The sequence below is a fragment of the Panthera uncia genome, chromosome D2 (assembly GCF_023721935.1).
Source record: "Panthera uncia isolate 11264 chromosome D2, Puncia_PCG_1.0, whole genome shotgun sequence".
In the NCBI taxonomy this organism is placed as follows: Eukaryota; Metazoa; Chordata; class Mammalia; order Carnivora; family Felidae; genus Panthera; species Panthera uncia.
In genome coordinates, this window is record NC_064818.1 from 27,213,058 (window position 1) to 27,236,099 (window position 23,042).

Genomic DNA, 23,042 nt, shown 5'->3' on the forward strand with positions numbered 1-23,042 from the left:
TTTAAAATGTTGTATGGATTCTTATATTGCTTGCTTTTTTGTAAAAGCTTTATTTTTTTTATTCATTCATTTTAATGTGTATTGCCATAATTTATTCATTTTCATTCATTATTAGGTCTCATTCCTAATTTTAAGGGGAATGTTATAATACCTGAAATTTAAGTGTGAGGTTTATTGTAGAATTGTATGGAAATCCTTTAGCAAGTTAAAAAAATTCACTACTGTTCCTAGCTTGCTAGAAGTTTTAAACTACATTCAATTTTTCTAATGTTTTCTGTGTCCCCTGAGATTAAAATATATGTTTTTCTCTGTGGTAAATAACATCAATAGAGAGGCACCTGAGTGGTTCAGTTAACCGGTTAAGTGTCTGACATCAGCTCAGGTAATGATCCCACAGTTTGTCAGTTCGAGCCCTGTGTCGGGCTCTGTACTGACAACTCAGAGCCTGGAGCCTTCTTCAGATCTATGTCTCCCTCTCTCTCTGCCCCTCCCCTGCTCATGCTCTGTCTCTCGCTCTGTCTCTCCCTCTCTCTCTCTCTCTCTTTCTCTCTCAAAAATAAGTAAACAGGTTTTTTTTTTAATTTTTTTTAACGTTTATTTATTTTTGAGACAGAGAGAGACAGAGCATGAACGGGGGAGGGTCAGAAAGAGGGAGACACAGAGTCTGAAACAGGCTCCAGGCTCTGAGCTGTCAGCACAGAGCCCTACGTGGGGCTTGAACTCACAGACCGCGAGATCATGACCTGAGCCAAAGTCGGCCGCTCAACCAACTGAGCCACCCAGGCGCCCCAGTAAGTAAACATTTTTTAAAAAGAACATCAATAGATATTCTAATGTTGAACTAATATCACTTTCCTAGAATAAACTGTCGTAATGAATTATTTTATTGCTAAACAGTTTGCTCATATTTTAAGATTTCTGTGTCCTTAGATTGGCATGTGAATTCCCATCTTTAATTGGCCTGTTGGTATTGGTGTCATCAGTTTTATGTAATGAATTGAAAAGCTGATAGTTTTTTTGCTGTTCTCAGGAAGTTACATAAGAATACACGGATATATCCCCAGAAGGGTTTGTAATACTTCTCTGTTAATGTATCAGGGCCTAGTGTTTTCTTTGTGTAAAAACTGTTAACTACTAATTCAATTTAATTCTTTAATACATGTTGTCTATTTCTGAGTCAGTTTTGGTAAGTTATATTTTAATAGGAATATTTCCAATTTTTAATTTTTATCAGTATAAATTTGTTCATAATATTCTCTCAATATTAAAGTATTTGGAATATTTAATAATATTCTCCATTGTTATGCTACCTTTGTCATTCTTGGATGCTGTTTTCTCTTTGCTCTCATTCTTTCTAATCTATTGCATCACCAGTTTGACAATTTTATTAGTCTTTTCAAAACACACTTTTGTCTTTGTTGATCTTCACTATATATTTGTGATTTAATTAATTTCTACTCATATCTTATTATTTTTATTCCTTCTAGGTTTCTTATATTGTTCTCTTTCAAACTCTAAATAGAAACAATATGTACCTGGCACTGTGCTAGGCAATGTACAATATAAATATGAATAGTTTCTATTAATTTTCAGCTTTTCTTCTTTCCTAAGTATTTTAGGTGATAAATTTCCCTTTACTTACATTAGTTATATTCCTCAAATTTTCTTGCTTATTTTCATTAGTTCTCAGTTACAACTACTTTTTACTTTCAATTATAATTTATTCTTTAACCTATTATACAAATTTGCTTTTCAAAAAAGATTCCAAATGGTGGGGAAACTTCACTTATTTATATACATATAAGTATCTTGTAGTGGCCTACAGATACTACTTTGAAAATCTCATGGTCAATTTTTGTTCATCTTCCGTGTGTCCTTGAAAAATATGTGCTACAACCTCCTGATCCATTTAAACTTTTGCCACGAGACAGTAACCATCATTAGTAATTTATTCTGGCAAATATTAATACACTACACCAGCATTCTTTGGTTAGAATTTCTTATATATTTTCTTTCATCCTTTGACATTCAAACTTTTCCTGTTTTGATGTTTTAGGTGAGTTTCTTATAAACAGCATATAGCTAGATTTTGGTTTCTATTCTAAGTTCTCAGTATTAGTGCTTTTAAGAGTGTAGTTTTCAGGGTGTCTGGGTGGCTCAGTTGGTTAAGTGTCTGACCTTGGGTCAGGTCACAATTTCAGGGTTTGTGAGTTTGAGCCCTGCATTGAGCTGTCTGCTGTCATCACAGAGCCTGCTTCAGATCCTCTATTCCCCTTTCTCTCTTCCCGTCCCCAGCTCACGTGAACACACATTCTCTCTCTCAAAAATAAATAAACATTTAAAAAGTGTAGCTTTTAATATACATTTATTATGATTACAGAAATATTTGGATTCATTTTATTATATTTTCTATATTTATTTGTCCCATTTTTATAGTTTTTTTTTTCCCTCCATTTGTTTATTCTTTTGGATAGCCTGAGTTTCGTATTTTCTCATCCTATTTTTCCTTCTTCCTATTTTCAAATTATACTGTCTCTTATACATTTTTAGTAGTTACTCTAGATATTTTAACATACTTACTTGGACTATCCAAAGCAAATCAATACCTTCATCTTTCTTCCAAAAAAAAAAAATTCTAAGATCCTAGAACATTTAGCTTATTCCAATCTTAACTATGTGCTATTACTTCCAGGCACATTACTTCCATATTTTTAATTATACTAAGTACACATAATTATTAATCCTTTAAAAAGTTAGTATTTGATAAGTAAACCCATATATTTATCATTTCTTCTCCTTACAAATTCTTATATTGGTACCCTTTTTCTCTTTCTTCAGCAATTTCTTAAGTGAAGTTTTTGACAAACTACACAAGTGTCCAGTTGTGTAAAAATGTCTTTATCATTGTTCTTTAAATATAGTTGCATTGTGTACTGCATTCAAGCTTAAATCCTGAGACTTAAAAGGGTGAATCCACTGTTTTATATCATCTATATTTGAGAAATCAGCTACCGGACATTATTGTCTTCTGCATTACTCACTTTAACATCATTGTTGAAGAGATTATCCTTTTCCCCATTCTGTAGTCTTAGTACCTTTGTTGGGGATTAGTTGACCATAAGTGTTTGAATTTACCTCTGGGCTATCTATTCTTGTCCAATTATCTATATATGTGTTTTTATGTAAGTATCATACTGTTTTAATTACTTTAGCTCTATAGTATCTTTTGGAATCACGAAGTATAATGTCTCTAGCTTTCTCCATATTGCTTTGGCTATTTGGTTTCTTTGTGGATCTATATGAATTTTATGATTGTTTTCTATTTATGTAAAGAATGCCATTGGGATTTTCATAGGGTTGGAACTGAACCCTGTAGATTACTTTGAGTAGTATAGACATTTTAACAATATTGAGTCTTCCAGTCCATAAAAATGAGATGTTTCACAATTTCTGTATCTTCTTTAATTTTCTTCATCAATGTTTTATTCTTTCCAAAGTGTAATTCTTTTACCTCTTTGGTTAAGTTTATTCATAAGTATTTAATTTTTTTGTTGCTATTGTAAATGGGATTGTTTTCTTAAACTGTTTTCAGATAGCTCGTTATTAGTGTATAGAAATACAACTGATTTTTGTATGTGATTTTGTATCCTGCAGGAATTTGTTTATTGTTTCTAACAGGGTTTTCTGTTGTTGTTGTTGTTGTTGTTGTTGAATCTTTAGGGTTTTCTATACATATGATTATTTAATCTGCAAACTGAGATAGTTTTACTTCTTCTTTTCCGATTTGGATGCCTTTACGTTTTTTCTTGTCTATTTGCTCTGGCTGGAACTACAAGTACTATCTTGAATGGAAGTAGTAACAACAGGCATCCTTTCTTTGTACTGAATCTTCGAAGAAAAGACTTAAGTTTTTCCTCATTGATTATAACGTTACACGTAAGCTTTCATATATGGCCTTTACATATGTAGACTTTATTGTTGAAAAAGTTCCTTCTGTACCTAATTTGTTGAGTGTTTTTATCATGAATGCATGATGAAATTTGTCAAATACTTTTTCTGCACCTATTAAGATGCTCATGCAGATTTTACCTTTCATTATGTTAATGTGACACATCACATTGATGATATGTGTATGCTATACCATCCTTTCATCCCAGAAATAAATCCCACTTGGTCATTACGTAAAATGCTTTTAAAGACTGTTGAATTCAGTTTACTAGTATTTTCTTGAATATTGTGCATCTATGTTCATTAGGGATGTTGGCCTATACTTTTTTATGGTGTCTTTGTATTTGGTATTGGGATGATGCTGGCCTCATAGAATGAGCTTGCAAGTGTTCTGTCTTCCAAAAAAGTGTTCTATGTTTTGGAAAAGTTTAAGAATAGCTGGTATAATTTCTTCTTTGAATGTTTGATAGAATTCACCTGTGAAGCCATCTAGTCCTGGGCTTTTTTTAGTAAAGAGGTTCTTGATTACTGTTTCAACTTTGTTCTTTGTTATTAGTCTATTCATATTTTGTTTCTTCTTGACTCAATCTTGTCAGATTATAAGATTTTAAAAATTTATCCCTTTCTTCTAGGTTATCTAATTTGTTGACATATAATCGCTCATTGTTTCTTATAATTCTTAGTACTTATGTGATATCAGTTGTAATGTTTCCTCTTTATGATTTTATTTCAGTTTTCTCCCTTAATCTAGCTGAAGGCTTGTATATATTTATATTATTTATCTTTTTTTAAAAAAAGTTCTTAGTTTCACTAATTTTTTTCTATGGTTCTTCTGATTCCTGTTTCATTTATTTATGCCCAGATCTTTGTTACGTCCTTTCTTCTGCTAATTTTGGGCATATTTTGCTCTTCTTTTCCTAGCTCCTTAAGGTGTAAAGGCAAATCCATTCTTTCTTTATCTTTTTTCTTAATGTAGGCATTTATCACTATAAGCTACCCTCTTAGCACAGCTTTTGCTGCATCCCATCATTTTTAATAAGCTGTATTTTCATTTTCATTTGCTACAAGATATTTTTAAATCTTTTGATTTCCTTTTTTACTCAATGGTTGTTCATAAGTATATTGTTTAGTTTTCACATATTTGTGAATTTTCCCCACTTTCCAGCTGTTAATGATTTCTAGTTTCATACTGACACTGAAGATGTAAAAGATGCTTCATATGATTTCAATCTTCTTATAGTTATTAAGACTTCTTTAGTTGGTTTAGGAGGAGTTAAGGTGGTGGAGTAGTAGTATGGGGATTCTGAGCTTGTCTCATCCCTGAAACAAAGCTAGATCAACCTCAAACAATTTTGAATACCTAGGAAACTGATCTGAGGATTAATGCAACAATCTGCATAATTTGAGTAAGAGATCTTGGCAAGTATGTAATACAGAGAGGTGAACTGGGGAAGAGAAAAGCCATGGTGCCATGAGTGTAGGGAGCCATTTCATGGAGAGAGGACAGAGAGAGAAAGAGAAAGGAAAGAGAGTACAGTGCATTGGAGTTGTACAAGAAAAGCACTCCCACCCCCAAAAGTAGCTGGAGAGAAGAAAGAGTAAAAACACTTGCAGGGGATTGGACAAGAAATCTGTTCCCCAAAACCATTGATGGGGAAAAAAGGAGAGGGTTTCAATACCACCAGTTTTCTATAAACAGTGGAGCACAGAGTCTGAAGTTTTGGAACTCAGTGCCTGGTGGTGCACCTGAAAAGGAAGCAAGGTGAATCCCCAGGAGTGGGCAGCACGTGTGGCACAAGGAGAAGCAGTTCCCATTTGGAGTGCATTTGAGAGGTGATATGGCCTCTTCATGGGCAAAAGTCCGAGGAGGCCCCAAAGAGCTGCCACATTTACTGATATAGGAGCAAAGACACAGGCTGAGGGCAGTGTTGCTGTGTGTTGCGATTTACCATAAACTCTGAGCCTCTGCCACTGCACAGTCATGCGAAAATTTTCTGAGACAAGCCAGTACCAACTTCAGCACAGTGAAATGCTCCCCTAGAGAATCACTATGGGTCCAAACTGTAAGCATCTCTGAAGTGTGAGGTTGTGAAACACAACCCAATCTGAGATAAAACTCTGGAGAGAGGTGCCACCTAGCAGGCAGATAGCTTGGACACAGATAGAGTGAAGATGGAAAGCAGATGGAAGCCTGAGACAAAGTAGGGGAAATTGTTGCTGCATCTGTGGCAGACTAGACACTCTGGAGACTAGAGAGTGAGGTGAAGCAATTTTCACTTCTAGCCCACCTGCACTGATTGACCCCAGTGAGCTAAGCAGCCTCACCAAGGGGAGAATGGAGTCTTTACACCAAGCCCCACTTACATGTGCCCTCCAAGCACATCCCCCAGAAGACCAGCACAAATCCCTTCCAACTGCTTAGTCTATGAACCATAGTGTGCTGCAAAGTTTCAGTTCTAGGGGAAACTGAATCTAGCTTCATTTAGGTTTCTTTTTCTTTGCTTGCTCATTTGTTTTTTCTTCTGTTTTTGTTTATGTTGTTTTTTTCTTTTCATTTTCTTTCTTAGATACAGAAAGAGCAACGTTTTATTCTATATTATTTTCTTTATTTTATAACTTTTTTAATTTTAACTTATTTTTTAATTGTTTTTTCCTCTTTTCTATCAAGCTTCTCTTAACAAGTGGACCAAAACACAACTAGAATCTAGATTCCTTTATTTGATTTTGTTTTGTTTTTAACCGTTTTTATTTTCATTTTATTTTATTATTTTTTTTCTTCCTCTAAAATGACAAGATGGAGGAATTCACCCCAAAAGAAAGAACAGGAAGAAATGATGACTGGGATTTAATCAACACAGTTTAAAGTAAAATGTCTAAACTAGACTTTAAAATCACAAAAGTAAGAATATTAGCAGGAGTTGAAAAAAAAAACATGGAATACACCAGAGAAACCCTTTCTGCAGAGATGAAAGAAGCAAAATCTAGTCTGGCAGAAATTTAAAATCTATAACCAAGATTCAATCTCAAATGGATGCCATGATGGTGACAATGGATGAAAAAGAGCAGCAAATCAGTGATATAAATGATAAAATTATGGAAAACAATGAAGCTAAAAAAAGAGGAAAACAAAGGCACAAGATCATGATACAAGACTTTGAGAACTCAACAATTTATTAAAGAGGACTAACATTCATATTATAGGAGTCCCAGAGGATGAAGAGAGAGGAAAAAGGGGCAGAAGGTTTCCGTGAGCAAATTATAGCTGAAAATGTTCTTAATCTGGGGAAGGACACAGACATCAAAATCCAAAAGCACAGAGAACTCCTATCAGATTCAATAAAAACCAACTTTCAAAGGCATATCATAGTCAAATTTACAAAACACACAGACAGGGAAAGAATCATGAAAGCAGCAAGGGGAAAAAAAGGCCTCCACCTACAAGGGAAGATAGATGAGGTTCATAGTAGATCTGTGCACAGAAACTGGGCAGCCCATAAAGGAGTGGCAAGATACATTTGTCATGCTGAGTGGGAAAAATATGTGCCAAGAATCCTTTAACCAGCCAAGGCTGTCATTCAGAAAAGGAGAGATAGTTCCCCTTTTTTGTAGAAAAAATAAATAAATAAAAACAAGAAACCAAAAAAGAACCAAAAACAACCAAGACTAGAAAGACCCAGAGAGCATCACCAGAAACACCAACTCTATAGACAACACAATGACACTAAATTCATATCTTTTAATATTCACTCTGAATGTAAATGGAGTAAATGCTCCAATCAATGAACATAGGGTATCAGAATGGATTAAAAAAAACAAGATCCATCTGTATGCTGCCTACAAGACATTAATTTTAGACATAATGACACTTGCAGATTGAAAGTGAGGGGATGGAGAACTACATATCATGCTAATGGGTATCAAAAGAAAGCCAGAGGAGCCATACTTATATCAGACAAACTAGATTGGAAAGACTGTAATAGATGAAGAAGAGCACTGTATCATAATTAAGGGTTCTAGCCACCAAGATCTAACAATTGTAAATATTTATGCCCCCAACGTGAAAGCACAAATATATAAATCAATTAATCACAAACATAAACTCATTGATAATAATACCACATTAGTAAGGGACTTTAACACCCCACTTACAACAATGGACAGATCATCTAAGCAGAAAATCAACATGTAAACAATAGCTTTGAATGACACAGTGGACTGGATGGACTTAATAGATATATTCAGAACATTTCATCCTAAAGCAGGAGAATACATACTCTTCTGGAGTGCACATAAAACATTCTCTTGAATAGATCAAACACTGGCTCACAAATCAGCCCTTGACAAATTCAAAAAGATCAAGACCATACCATGCATATTTCCAGACCACAATACTATGAACCTTGAAATCAATCACAAGAAAAAAGTTAGAAAGACCACAAATACTTGGAGGTTAAAGAACATCCTAGTAAAGAATGAATGAGTTAGCCAGGAAATTAAAGAGGAAATAGCAAAGTACAGGGAAGCCAATAAAAATGAAAACATGACAGTCCTAAACCTTTGGGACACAGTAAAGGCGGTCATAAGAAGGAAGTATATAGCAATCAAGGCCTTCCTAAAGAAGGAAAAAATGTCTCAAATATACAACCTATACTTATACCTAAAGGAGTTGGAAAAAAACACAGCAAATGAAGCCCCAAAACAGCAGAAGAAGGGAAATAATAAAGATTAGAGAAGAAATCAATGATCTAAAAAAAAAAAAAACAGTAGAATAGATCAATGAAACTAGGAGCTGGCTCTTTTAAAGAATTAACAAAATTGATAAACCTATAGACAGATTTATCAAAAAGAAAAAGAAAAAAACCCAAATAGGTGAAATCATGAATGAAAGAGATCACAACCAAACCAAAGAAATACAAACAATAATAAGAGAATATTATGAGCAATTATATGTCAACAAATTGGGCAATTTGGAAGAAATGGATAAATTACAAGGAACACACAAACTACCAAAACTGAAACAGGAAGAAATAAAAAACTTGAACAGACCCATAACCAGTAAAGAAATTGAAACAGTAAAAATCTCCCACAAAGTAAGGGTGTATGTATGGACAGAAAAAGCATTTGACAAATACAGAGCATCCTTTCTTGATAAAAACACTCAAGAAAGGAGGGATAAAAGGAACATACCTCAACATCATAAAGGCCATATACAAAAGACTCACAGATAATATCATCCTCAATGGGGAAAAACTGAGATCTTTCACCTAGGGTCAGGAACACAACAGGGAAGTCCACGCTCACCACTGATGATCAACATAGTACTGGAAGCCCTGGCCTCAAGAATCAGACAGCAAAAAGAAATGATACCCAAACTGGCAAAGAAGTCCAACTTTCACTCTTCACAGACAACATGATACTCTACATGGAAAACCTGAAAGACTCCACAAAAAACTGCTCAAACTGATACATGAATTCAGCAAAGTTTCAAGACATAAAATCAACATACAGAAATCAGTTCCATTTCTATACACCAATAATGAAGCAGCAGAGTCATCAAGGAATTAATCCCCATATCAAGCTCTGTGCTGAATGTGGAGCTTCCTAGAGATTCTCTCTCTCTTTCTCTCTCTTCCCCTTCCGCTTGTGCATTCTTTCTCTCGTAAATAAGTAAACATTTAATAAAAAAGAAACAAAACAAAAAAATGAAAAAAGAGAGAAAGGCAAACAAAGAAACAGACTCTTAACTACAAAAAAACAAACTGATGGTTACCAGAGGGGAGGTGGATGGGAGGATGGGTTAAATAGGTGATGGGACTTAAAAAGGGCACTTGCTGTTGATGAGCATTAGGTGTTGTATGGAAACTGTTCAATTGCTATATTGTACACCTGAAACTAATATTAAACTGTATGTTAATTATTTTAAAAATAAAACAAATCATTTGCAAGAAAAAAATGCAGGAAAAAACAAACATGTGGAGGCCAAACAGCAATGGTAGCTACTACATAACCTATGGGTCAGTGAAAAAATAAAAGAGGAAATCAAAAAATACATGGAGACAAATGGAAAGTAAAACACAATGGTCTAAAACCTTTGGCACACAACAAAAGCAGTTCTAACAGGGAATTTTAGTGATACAAGCTTACCCTAGAAACAAGCAAAATCTCAAATAAAAAAACCTAACTTTACCTCTAAAGGAACTAAAAAAAGACTAACAGAGCCCAAAGCTAGCAAAAGAAAGGAAATAATAAAGATTAGAATGGAAATAAGTGGACTACGGACTACAAAAACAACAGAAAGGATCAATAAAACCAAGAGTTGTTTCTTTGAAAAATAAATAAACCTTTAGTCAAACTCAACAAGAAGAGGGAGGAATCAAATAAAATTATAAATGAAGGAGAAATAACAACTGATGTTACATATCTACAAAGAATTATAAGAGAATATTATGAAAAATTAAATGCTAACATATTGGACCACATAGAAGAAATGAATACATTCCTTGAAACATACAATCTTCGAAAACAAAATACAGAAAATAGAAACTTGAACAGATCAATTAATAGTAATGAAATTGAATCAATAATCAAAAGACTCCTAACAAACAAATATTCAGGACCAGATGCCTTCATAAGTGAACTCCATCAAATATTTAAATAAGAATCAATACCTATTCTACTCAAACTATTCCAAAATAGAGAAGAGGAAGAAAAACTTTAAATTCATTCTACAAAACCAGCTTTATCTTGACACCAAAACCAGACAAAGATACTACGAAAAAAGAAAACTACAAAAAAGATACTACAAAAAACAAAAAGACAGTACAAAAAAAAATCTTGATAAACATAGATGCAAAAATCCTCAACAAGATATTAATAAACTGGATTCAATAGCACATTAAAAAGATCATTTACCAGGACCACATGAGATTGATTCCAGGGATGCAAAGGTGGTTCAATATTCACAAATCAATCAATGTGATACATAATATTAACAAGAGGAAGGATAAAAACCATACGATCATTTCAATAGATACAGAAAAGGCATTTGACAAAATACAACACCCATTTATGATAAAAATTGTCAACACAGTGGGTTTAGAAGAAACATACCTCAACATAATAGAGACCATAAATGAAAAACCCACAACTAATATCACACTCAATGGGAAAAAAGTGAAAACTTCCTCTAAGATCAGGAAAAAGACAAGGATGACCACTCTCACCACTTGTAGCCATTAAAGTACTGGCAGTCCTAACCACATAAATAAGAAAAAGGAAATAATAAAAGACATCCAAATTGGCAAGGAAGAAGTAAAACTGGTATTATTTCAGATAACATGATACTATATATAGAAAACTCTAAAGACTCCATCAATAAACTATGAATTTAGTAAAGTTACAGGGTAAAAAAGTAATGTACAGAAATCTGTTGCATTTCTACATACTAACAACAAAGCAGCAGAAAAAGAAATTAAGAAAACAATCCCACTTACAAATGCACCAAAAAGAATAAAATACCTAAGACTAAATTTAACCAAGGTGAAAAAGAGCTATACTCTGAAAACTAGATGACATTAATGAAAGAAATTGAAGATGACACAAAAAAATGAAAACATATTCCATGTTCATGGGTTGCAAGAATTAATATTTTTAAAATGTATCTGCTACCCAAGCAATCTACAGATTCAGTTCAATCCCTATCAAAACACCAATAGCATCTTTCACAGATCCAGAACAAATATTTGTAGAGAACCGCAAAAGACCTCAAATAACCAAAGCAATCTTGAGAAAGAACAAAGCTGGAGGTATCACAATCCCAAATGTCAAAAATATACTACAGAGCTACACTAATAAAAACAGTATGGTACCAGCACAAAAATAGACACATAGACTATGAGAATGATATAAAGATCCCAGAAATGAATCCTAATCTATATGGCCAATTAATGTGACAAAGGAGGCAAGAATGTACAATGAGGTAGAAACAATCCCTTCAATAAATGGCGCTGGCAAAACTGAACAGCTACATGCAAAAGAATGACACTGGACCACTTTCTCATACCATACACAAACTCAAAATGTATTAAAGAATTAAATGGGATACTAAAACCATAAAACTTCTCAAAGAAAACATAAGCAGTAATCTCCTGGACATCACCCTTAACAACATATTTATGGATATGTCTCCTCAGGCAAGGGAAACAAAGGCAAATATCAACTATTGGGACTACACCAAAATAAAATGCTTTTTCACAGCAAAGTAAACCATCAACAAAACAAAAAGGCACCCTACTGGATGGCAGAACATATTTGCAAATGATATGTCTGATAAGGGGCTAACATCCAAAGTATATGAAAAACTTATACAACTCAACACCAAAAAAAATCCAATTAAAAACAGGCAGAGGACCTGAATAGACATTTTTCCAATGAAGACATAGGGATGACCAACTGAACACTTGAAAAGGTGCTCAACATCCCTAATTACCAGGGAAATGCAAATAAAAACCATAACGAGGTATTACCTCACACCAGTCACAATGGCTAGTATCACAAAGATAATAAACAACAAGTGTTGGGGTTCCTTGGTGGCTCAGTCAGTTAAGCATCCAACTCCTGATTTCGGCTTAGGTCATGATCTCACAGTTTGTGAGACCGAGTCCTGTGACCAGCTCTGTGCTGACAGCATGGAGCTAGCTTGGGATCCTGTTTCCTTCTCTCTCTGCCCCTTTCCCGCTCATGCTCTCTCTCTCTCTCTCAAAATAAATAAATAAACGTTAAAAAAAAAAAAAAACTGTTGGCAAGAACACAGAGAAAAAAGAGTCCTCCATGCCCTGTTGGTAGAAAAATAAAATGATGCAACCATTGTGGAAAACAATATGGAGTTTCCTCAAAAATTAAAATTATAGCTACCATACAGCCCAGTAATTTCACTACTGGGTATTTACCCTCAAAAAAATAAAAACACTAATCCAAAAATATAAATGTACCCCTATATTTATTGCAGCATTATTTATAATAGCTAAGATATGGAAACAACCCAAGTGTCCATCAATAAATGAACAGATAAAGAAGGAGTGGTATATATCTACAATGAAATAGTACATAGCCATAAAAATGGATGAAATATTGCCATTTGCAACAACATAAATGGACTTAGAGGGTATTAAGCTAAGTGAAATGAGTCAAACAGGAAAGATAAATGCCACATGATTTCACTGTAATGTGGAATCTACAAAAGCAAACAAACAAGCAAAACAAAACAACCTATATTTTAAATACAGAGAACTAGTTGTTGCCAGAGGTGAGATGAGTGAGGGGATGAGCAAAATAGATGAAGAGGTCTAAGCGGTACAAACTTTTATTTATAAAACAATAAGTCATAGAGATAAAAAGTACAGCATAGGGAATATAGTCAATAATACTGTAGTAACATTGTATGGTGACAGTGACAACACTTATCATGATGAGCACTGAGTAATGTATAGAATCAATATGTTGTGCACCTGAAACTAATAGGATATTGTATGTCAAATATACTTCAACAATTAAAAACAAAAGCTTTGCTCTTCAAGGAGAAGCTGGGAAATGGAGGCTTCATCTCATTTATATGGTAATCTGCTTGAGGTGGAGTTTATGGTGAAAGTATATCTCAGCTTTTTCTACCTGTCTTGATGTGGGTATTTTCTCAATTGCTCAAAGTGCAGGAATCTCTCAACTAGTTTCTGGATTTCTCTCAGAGGTAACTGATACATGTGTAGTTGTTTATTCAGTGTGTTCACAGATAGAGGGAAAGTCAGGAGCCTTCTATTCTGCCTTCTTGCTGAGAACAGAGCTCTCCCTTTTTAAAAAATATTCTTTTTGTTTTTGGTGTTCTTCGGCTTCACTACAGTATGTGTAAACGTGAATTTCTTTTTATACATGTTTCTTGAGAATTATTGGGATTCTTAGCTATGAAGGTTGGTATCTTTCATCAATCCTAGGAAATTCTTAGTATCATTTTTATACTTTCTCTCTTCTGGATCTTATATTAGAATATTTTAAAACTGTCACACATCCTCCATGTATCTTAACTGCTTTTTAAAAAGTATTTTTATTTTTGTGTCTCCATGGTACATTATAAAGAACTTCAAATATATCTTTCAGATCATTAATTCTCTATCCAATCTCCTGTCTTGCCTAACCATTGAATTTTCACGATTATGTTTCTCATTTTAGACAGTTCTGCCTGGCCAATTTTGACAGTCTTTTGTTCCCTCACCATACTCCTCATACTTTAGTAAATAAATGAGTGAATAATGTATATTAAGTATACTACTTTATATTCACTATCATAATTTCAATATCTGCAGTGTATTAAGTTCTAATTCTGCAGTTTGCTTTCTGCAAAGTCTCATTCATGTGTCTTGCTTATTTGTGTATCTTGTGACAATTCACTTTCCTTAGACCTTTATGAAAATTTTTTGTGGACTATGTATAAAGTACACAGAGAACTTGAGTTTACTTCTGGCAAGTACGTGGAGGTATTGCCAAGACAGGACAATTTAAATTAAATTTTCAGCTTGGGTTTTAGAGGCTATACAGACAATATGAATTCTGACCCAAAATCCAGATAAGGACAGACTTACGGTTAAAAACTTTCCAAGGTATTTTATAGTATTTTTTCTGAGCTACCCAGAGTGAAAGTTAAGCCAGTCACGTCTTCCTACTATCTCCTACTGTATGAGCTCATGTTTTTCTTATTCATCTAAAAAGGTAGTGAAATTTAAGGATTCTCCGCTTCACTCAAGGGACTCATGTGACTTTCCAGATGGCAAGATAAAGGCTTTGTCTTTTGTCCTCAGTTCATGGTCTTTCAAAATCCAAGCTACAGGCCATAATGGAAAAGAAATCCTCAGTATCAGCACAGTGCTATTGCTGGTTTGCTAGTCTGGATGTCTGGCTTTTTGTATCTGGCGTGCCTCAATGAATTTCCCCAATTTACCTATCAGATTACCCATGTATTTAAAAATATTTTATCTATCACTTTTAGTTCTTTCAGTTTATATTTCTAGAAACTAAACTTAAAAAAAATAAAATAAAATCATATCAAAGGGCTTCTAGACACCAGTGATGCCCATTTTTCTTTAGTTCCTAAATGCTAATCTGATTGCCAGAGGCTGTTTTCTCCCTCAGGTAAACACATTCTTCAAAATTAATTACTCTTGGTAAAAGGCAGCAGGCAAGTGCCTCTTGGCAGTGGCAGGGAACCTAAACTAAAGCTAGATAATAGCCTAAATAGCTACTAAAAGTAGATAACTTTTTCTCTTATCACAGAAAAAAAAATCTAAGCAGCCTATCACTTAGATATATTTCTGGTAGTTACCCTCACTAAATCCATGTCCCAGTTAAAAATTAAGTACAGCAACATACTCCAAGTACATATGCTATCATTTGGAGAAAGAAGAGGAAAAAAAAGGAGTAAGGAAAACATGTTCTTCCCTGCAAATCACAAAATGACATACAGCATTCCTATATGCTTTCTTTCCTTCCTTCCCTCCTTTCTTCCTTCCTACTTTCAGTTCAGTGATATTCACTTAGCACTTACTATGTATAGGACATTGTTCTAGGTGTTGGGAATACAACAGTGAATAAAGAAATATATGAATGATGATATAGGAATGAATATATTAAAAATAAGAAAATAAATATGACAGTTGTTTGAAATTGAGAAAATACTACAAAACTCTTTTGTTATTATCATCTTTAACACAAGAAGTTCTGGATAATTCTTACAGCCATGATTACAACCGCCACTTTTTCCCACTGCATAAGAGAAAATATGTCTTGGGGCACCTGAGTGGCTCAGTTGGTTAAGGGTCTGGCTCTTGATACCTGCTCAGGTCATGATCTCACGGTTTGTGAGTTCAAGCCCCACGTGGGACTATTTGCTAATAGCACAGATTATACTTGGAATTCTCTCTCTGCCCTGACCCCACTTGTGCTCTTTCTCTCTCTCAAAAGAAATAAATAAGCTTAAAAATATATATTAAAAAGTTTTTTTACTTAATTTTTTTTTTAATTTTTAAAAAGAGAAAATACGTCTTAATGGACTTGGAGTTGCAAAGCAATTTTCACTGGCAAAGTTTCTCATTTAAAGGTATTTTTAAAATTCTGTCAATCTATAATTTGACACTTTTCAACTCCTATTCAGTCACAAATGCAAAAAGAACGGTCTTATAATTCACATCAGGCTCTCCAATATATTAATCAGTTTAGCCTGTACAGTGTTCTAATTCAACTTCTATTTTCTCCTCTAGCAACAAATCTCAGGTTTAATATCTACAACCAGCCATGAGCCAGAATGAAAGATTTAACAAAGCTTCAGCATCGTAGTTGTTGAATAAGCACTCTGATACATTTCCACACTATAAACATTTAATGAGACTTACTCCCAACAGAGTATTTACTACATCAGTTTATTTCATAGTATTATATTTGCAGAAGCAAGATAGAGCAAAGGTTATTTTGGATCTTTTACCAATACAGCTTCGTGTAAATGAAGAAAAATGCAACCATTTAATTTACAAAACCATTTTAGAAAGCTAAATGCTCAATAAATTCTGGTTCAGAGAGACTCTGCAGCTATTTGTAACAGATATATAATATAGATATAGATATAGATACAGATATATGCAAACTCAGGCATTTTGTACTGGTTTGTACATCCCTAGCTGTAACTGGGACTGATTTCAAAGGTTGTTAAGACAGCATTAGGATTTCTGGGAAATATCTTTCTCCTGCCTCATTCAGAAATGAGTCCACCACTCATCTTGAGAAAGGGAAGACTCCATCACTATACCTATTCCCACTCCCATCAAAGTTACACCCCCCCCACACACACACACTTTCTCCTTCTAATTATTGCCATATATTATCTGTAGCAGCCACTTTCACACTTTGAACTAAATAGAAAAAGGAGAAGTCACAAAAGAAAGAACAATTTGGAAATATTCCATCTTCTTCTATAATCCTAAGAATATAGAATAAGTATCCAGGATAAACTGGGTATCTTATCCCCTGACATAATTCTGTTTTTAGTTCTGTGAAAAATATGATATATAGTCCTATCAGTCCACTTTAGGTCACCATACCAGCTACGCTCCAAATACAGAGTAGTTCTATTTAAATTACTCAGGCACAAAGTCCTTTTCACTAAAAAAGTATTCCATCTTTTGGACTTGGTTACATTTATAATTTCTCTGATGGTTCGTACAGATTAAGAATCTTAGCATAAATTAAGTATGTTAAGTTGTATCTGTGAGAATTCAATACAGCACGGAACTTAAATACCTTCTGGAATCAGAAAGACTAGATCACATTCTAGACACTACCACTCACTAGCCTTCTGATTTGAGCGAGTTATATAACTTCCTTAAGTCTCAGTTTTATTTTCTGTAAAACAAAAATTAAGGATTTATCTTATAGTGACACTGTAATAATTAAGTAATACATTTATGTTAACTGTTTAGCTATGAAATAATGTTACATATTAATGTATGGGGGACCTAACATTCTGCAGCATCACTGGTATAAAATTAGTAAGAAAGACAATCTTTCCCTTGAAAACAAGGAGTTTTCAATCTTACTATGAAGAGAACACATGCATCTAATAGACAAGTTTATTAACAATTAGATGGAAAACAATTAGATGATGGGTACTGTTAAAGAGTCACCACTAATTTTCTATTTTACTTAGTTTCTAGAATTTTCACATAGATGCTAATTATTATGAACTTAATAATAAATTTTTGCATGGATGCCAATCATGAGGAATTTAATAATGTCAGATTAGAAATGAAGATATCTGTTTAAAGACAAGTAACTAAAGGAAAAGAATAAAGGTTACTCTAAATTTAAATAAATTATATTTTCATAAGTTTGTCATGAAAGAAATAATGTTAAGAACAATAATAGGAATTATATGTATTTAGTTTATATTTTAAATTACCAGTAAGACTTTAGTAATTTTAATTGCATTGATTTCATTGTGGAAAATTTTGCCTTCAAATAGTCATCTCCACTAATGATAATGAGAGCTAATATTTAGTGAGCACTTATTATGTACCTGTCACTCCTCTAAGCATTTTACATGTATTGTTGATTCACTGATTCTGACAAAACTACGATGTAGGCCCTATTGTTAATCCACTTTAGAGATGAGAAAACTGAGAATTAAGTAACTTTCCAAAGTTCATGGAACGCTTGGGTGGCTCAGTCAGTTAAGCATCCGACTTTGGCTCAGGTCATGACCTCACATATTGTGGGTAGGAGCTCCGAGTCCGGCTCTGTGCTGACAGCTCAGAGCCTGGATCCTGCTTCTGACTCTGTCTCCCTCTCTCTCTGCCCCTCCCCCATTTTCAGTCTGCCTCTCTCTCCCTCTCTCTCTCTCTCTCTCAAAAATAACTAAACATTAAAAAAAAAATTTTTTTAAGTATCTTTCCTAAGGTCACATGGGCAACAAGTCCACAGCTGAGAGAGAGGCCCTGGCATTCTAAAACTGTTATTTTTAGGCACTACACTATGTTGCTTCTCATCAAGCAACTGTGTCTGACTTGCATAGTTAATGATCTTTGACATCACACTAGAATGTCTGATAAATATCTCAAGCTAAACCTGTTGAAAACTGAGTTTCTGATCTTCCTCTCAAAACTGGCTTCACCCAGTGTTCCTCATCATGGTTGATGAAAACTTCATCTATCAAGCTGCTAAAGAAGAAAAACAAAACAAAAAAAAAAACAACAAAGACACAAAACCTTAAGATTATTTGTGGTAGACAGAGAGGTGTACTGTTCACATCTCTCTTCTGTGAGGGACTTATTGCTGAGTTGTGGGCTGTTGGGAGTAAGGCCAGCAGATGGCCCCCAGCTGTCAGTTCCCACAGGGTCTGCCTGCTCCCTCTTCCCTGTGCCTGGACGTCATACCCTTCCCAAGGCAGGGTGACCTGCATCTATCACCTGATGGAGGCAAAAAAAAAAAAAAAAAGCCTGGCTATGTCTGCCTGAGAAGGTACACTAAAGGGTAACCCTTCCTCTCGAGCTCTCTACTGATTGGTCTACACTTTGTGGGTCTGGCCCACAGGTAGAATTCTTCCTCTGCTCAATTTGCTCCCTCCCTCTTCCCTTCACACATGTTAATTCCTAAAAACACCTGTATCCCAAACTCTGTTCAGTGTGTGCATTGAGAAGATCCAGCCTGAAAGATCAGCCATAGCTCCTCCCTTTCTCTCACATCCCACACTAGTTCTGTCAAATCTAGTTGGCTTCATTTACAAAATTTAGCTTTAATAATCACTGAGGCCACCTTGGTCCAAACTAAACTGTGAGGTGGAGTGAGTTGGTGTACATAAACATAAGGATGGAACCCGTATTTCTATAATAGTTTTCTGCCTGGTTTTTCAGCTTCTTCTTTGGTTCCCCCCTCAGTCTATGTTCTTCAGGTAGCCAGTGTAGTCCTTCTTAGATTCCAGTGTCATACCTCTGCTTAAAACCTTACAATGGCTCCCATTTAACTTGAAGTAAAAGCCAGAACCCCCAACAACCCACACAGTTCTCTATAACCTGGTCCCATTGGATCTTCTCAGTTCAGCTCTGACTCATCCCCTTACTTTCCACTTAGGCACCCTGATGTCTGTGCTGTCCTTAAACAATGGGGATATGCTTTTAAACCTTAGTTTTAGGTATCCATCTGCCGAATTATCTAATCTCCTTCAAGCCTTCAAGTCATCTCACTTTCTCAATGTAACATTCTATTTACTTATCCACAATGTTCATTGTTTTTGTTTTTTGCCTATATTTATCTGTTAAAACGTAAGCTTCATGAGGGGAGTGCTCTATTATATCCCAAGCACAAAGAAAGTGCCAGTAATAAGTATTTGTGGAATGAGTAAATCCTACATTTCATAAATTGATCCATGTAAACTAAAATCATCATTTCAATATAATCAACAATCTCACTTTAAATTCATTGACTTCCTTGGAAGAAATATAAAGGAATCAGAAGTCTACAGATAGAATATTTTCCTGCCAATCAATTCATTGGAAGATCCAAGGCAATGATAGAGACTGATTAAGTAACTGGATTTTTATTTACTCATAGTCTAAACTCCAACACAGGTCTGAAAACCCATCTGTTTATTTTCATATTGGGGTACATCAAATCACATTTTACCTTTCTCTCCACTTACCTCAAGCTCATCAAGGGCACTTCCCAGGGTGGCTGCCTTAGATTCCGGTGGGGCAATCGTATTCTGGATGCCTTGTGAAGCATTTGAAATTACATTGAGGGCATTGTGAATTTCTTCACAAACTGTGTCCTTGCTGGCTTTAAGGGAAGCAACATCAGAATGTTCCAAACAAGCTGAACAAATTGAATGCAAGAGCGGGGAGTTCTCCTTCAGTGAGGCCCGGGCCCCTGCGATTTCATCCCTCTGATTTGGAGATTTTAAGTCCTAAAGAAACACATACGAAGTTTCTTTACAATGGGTTATAAAAGAAAGATTTATATAAAAATGTTCCATATATCTGTCAATATAAATGAAAAGATAATAGATGCTAAGAAGTCAGGTATAAGTTAAAATCCAGAGCATCAATTATTTCTACACTCCTTCAGATTCTGTTAAAAATTCTACAATAGGAAAACTGAGCCAATTAACAAATAAAGGTCACAAATGGTGCAGATGTATAATAACTAAGCAGATCTTACATTTGTCAGTCATATCTTGCTTATAAGTCAGAAAAATACTCTGGCATTCACATTATTAAGTGCATTATAAGAGAGCCTGAATTACAAGGATGTTGATTACCTATTTCCATAGATGCTTATGATTGCATTTAACCTTTTCATTAAAACTAAACTGATTCAGTTAAGAATATTAAATTGAACCTCCTACCATTCAGCTATTTTTCATTCTTTTTCAGAAATACTTATAAATAATTTAATCCTTGATCTTTTTTCTTTGACATTTATTCAAAAAATAGTTACTGAGCACTTAGTATATGCTAGCCCTTGTGCTAGATGTCAAGTGTACAGAGGTGAATAGTCCTACAAGGATCTTGTTCTCCTGAAGCTTATGTTCATGTTTGAGGGGGTGGGAGACAATCAACAAACAATAAACAAGGTAAACAATTGCGCAAGACAATTTCAGGCAATGATAAATGCGATGAAGAAAATACAAAAGTGAAATGTCATAGAGACTTCTTTAGCTTGAGTGGTCAGAGAAGATATTTCTGAAAATGACATTTGAAGTAAATATAAATGAAAAGCATTCCAAACAGTGGGAAGACAGGGAAAAGAAAGTCCAATATAAGTGATAGCTGATCAAAACTAGTCAAAATACCATGAAAAAACCTGGCAAACACTACATTAGCCAAGTGATAAAGGTTAACATCATCAGTAATATCACATGAGTATCATGTACCCCTTGACATACTGTGACAAGAACAGCACTTCACCTCACTGGTATTCTCTCCCAAAGTCCACAACTCCAGCCTAGTCATGAGAAAAACAATAAAGAAAACCAGATTGGGGAACGTCCTATATGGTACCTGAGCAATATTCCTCAAGACTGTTAAGGTCATGAAAAAGGATGGTACTGATAAACTGTCACAGACCAAAGTATACAGGGGAGACATGCATGACAACTAAATGCAATATGATACCCTGGATTGGATCCTGGAACAGAAAGAAGACATTCATGGAAAAATTTGTGAAGTTCAAATAAAACCTGTAGTTTAGGTGACAGTAATGCGTCAATGTTTGTTTGTTCATAAGTGGCAAATGTAAGATATTAACAACAGAGGAAACCAGGAGAAAGGCAGAGGATAATTCTCTGTACTATCTTTACAACTTTTCTGGAAATCTAAAATCATTAATATAAACTAAAAGTTCAGTTTTGTATGCCATGTTTATATATAGCAGCATTATCAACAATAGCCAAACTATGGAAAGAGCCCAAATGTTCATCGACTACTCAGCCATCAAAAAGAATGAAATCTTTCCATTTGCAATGACGTGGATGGAGCTAGATCGTATTATGCTAAGGGAAATAAATCAATCAGAGAATGACTAATACCATATGATTTCACTAATATGTGGAATTTAAGAAACAAAACAGGTGAAAATAGGGAAAGGCAAGGGGAAAAAGAGAAGAGAGGGAAACAAACCACAAGAGACTCTTAACTATAGAGAAAAACTGAGGGTTGATGGAGGGAGATGGGTGGGAGATGGGCTAGACTGGAGATGGGTAGTCAGGAGGGCACTTGTGATGAGCACTGGGTGTTGTATGTAAGTGACAAATCACTGAATTCTACTCCTGAAACCAATATTGCATGTATGTTAACTAACTAAAATTTAAATTAAAAAAATAAAATAAAATTTAAAAACTAACTAAATAAAAAATAACGTGCTTAGAATAAAGACCCAGCACCTAGTAAGTCTCAATATATGTTGGTCACTCTCACCATTACAGGTAGGGGACAAGAAGTTATTAGGGATAAATGACAGGATTGGGATTTGAACACAAAGTCTGTGTTCTGAACTAGGGAGCTTATGGCTCTTAACTTGGGACTAGTAGTTGCCCTGCCTTCCTCTTCTCTTCCAGGGCCAGCTTTTCTCTCAGCCTTAACTGACCTTAATATGAAAGTTAAGTATATGTATGTTGTATTCATCAAATAATATTTTGTTTGCTCTATCATTCATTAATAAAGTGAATGTAAAAACAAAAACATTCATTTTAAAGAAAACTAATTCAGGGGCGCCTGGGTGGCTCAGTTGGTTAAGTATCCAACTTCAGCTCAGGTCATGACCTCGTGATCAAGCCCCTCGAGTTCAACCTCAAGTTCAAGCCCCACTTTGGGCTCTGTGCTGACAGCTTGGAGCCTGGAGCCTGCTTCAGATTCTGTCTCCCTCTCTCTGCCTTTCCTTGTTCATGCTTGCGCTGTCTCTCTCTCTCTCTCGCTGTCTCTCTCTCGCTGTCTCTCTCTCTCTCTCTCTCTCTCTCTCTCTCTAAGAAAAACATTAAAAATTTTTTTAAAGAAAATTAATTCAAGAGACCT

The 23,042-nt window shown here is 34.8% G+C and overlaps 1 protein-coding gene across 2 annotated transcripts in view; it reads right to left on the reverse strand.

The window, feature by feature from the left end:
• Positions 1-23,042, reverse strand: part of CTNNA3 (catenin alpha 3) — a 1,717,381-nt gene that overhangs the window by 1,277,955 nt on the left and 416,384 nt on the right. The window contains exon 6 of one of the 2 annotated variants that reach the window (XM_049646149.1): positions 20,174-20,437. The exons of the other annotated variant lie outside the window; for it this stretch is intronic. Within the exon in view, the coding sequence (XP_049502106.1) occupies positions 20,174-20,437 (264 nt within the window). The remainder of the gene's footprint in view (positions 1-20,173; positions 20,438-23,042) is intronic. 2 annotated transcript variants of the gene reach the window in all.